The sequence below is a fragment of the Austrofundulus limnaeus genome, unplaced genomic scaffold (genome assembly GCF_001266775.1).
Source record: "Austrofundulus limnaeus strain Quisiro unplaced genomic scaffold, Austrofundulus_limnaeus-1.0 Scaffold210, whole genome shotgun sequence".
Lineage (NCBI taxonomy): Eukaryota > Metazoa > Chordata > Actinopteri > Cyprinodontiformes > Rivulidae > Austrofundulus > Austrofundulus limnaeus.
Genome location: NW_013952612.1, coordinates 311,171 through 312,368, shown reverse-complemented (window position 1 = coordinate 312,368; position 1,198 = coordinate 311,171). Strand labels below are relative to the sequence as shown.

At 36.3% G+C, this 1,198-nt stretch overlaps 1 protein-coding gene across 1 annotated transcript in view; it reads right to left on the bottom strand.

Annotated features, from left to right (window-relative positions):
* Nucleotides 1–1,198, bottom strand: part of LOC106525079 (olfactory receptor 11H4) — a 7,962-nt gene that overhangs the window by 5,131 nt on the left and 1,633 nt on the right. The window contains exon 2 of the mRNA XM_014019190.1: nt 844–1,024. Within this exon, the coding sequence (XP_013874644.1) occupies nt 844–975 (132 nt within the window). The 5' untranslated portion in view covers nt 976–1,024. The remainder of the gene's footprint in view (nt 1–843; nt 1,025–1,198) is intronic.

Below are 1,198 nucleotides of genomic sequence, written 5' to 3'. Positions count from 1 at the left end.
CTAAAACTAACCACAGATACATGTCCAACCCTAACCCCTTACCTAAAACTAACCACAGATACATGTTTAACCCTAACCCCTTACCTAAAACTAACCACAGATACATGTCTAACCCTAACCCCTTACCTAAACAGATACATGCCTAACCCTAACCCCTTACCTAAACAGATACATGCCTAACCCTAACTTCTACCTACACAGATGAAGCTGAACTCCAGTTTTTCTCTTTCTCATAGTCTAAATATAAATATTTATTTGTCAGGGTCAGGTGCCAAGAACTTAGTTATTATAAACAAAAACAAAAACTCTAACAAGATAGCAAAACTAACAAAGAACTGATAAACAAAAAAGAAAGACGCATAAAACGAACCCAGCTATAAAACATAACAGACGAAAAATAAATTAAAAATAAAACACAGATCATGACATTCATGCGCCAAAAACAGAAAAAAAATATAAAGATACAGAATTAGTGATTTTTTTCCTTCTTAAATTAAAAACCCACTTCATTCATTTTGGGTGTATTCCTGTATACCAGAACAATCTACAAATATATTTGTGAAACTACTTGAATAAACTCATTTAAACTGCACCATTTGACAGAGTTCAGGACAGACATTTTATATTTGATTCAGTAGTTTGGGACAATTACTTCCTGAAGGTAAAAACGAGAGAAAAGCTTTTGTAACAAAATACAATGAGACATAAAAACCTTAAAGATCTCAACCGGCAACAATCGGAACAAATTGAAAGATTTCCATCCCCCTCACACAACCACAGCGTTGCTCAAAGTGTTGCACACAAACAACCAGAGCAGGTTTGTAGAAGTCACAGAGATCCTACCTGATGCTTTCTGAACGTGTGCACCAGAGTGCCGTTGACACAGATGACGGCGAGGGAGAGGACCACAGTAATCACATTCTTGGCTATGGCTACGCTCAGGGGGTCCCGGGTCACAGAGGTTGTGATGTTCATGTCAGGGATCAGAGAACTCAGATGTTAACTGATGACATGTTCTGTCAAACTGGAGAGAAACATTCATCAGATTGTGTAATAACAGGAGAATCAGAGTTACAAACATGGTCAATAACTATTAATATTATCGTTAATGATTGGACTAAAATATTGCACACAAGCACTGATCTAAGGTAAATGGTAAATGGCTTCAACAATGTAATTTAATACTTCATTATTATTG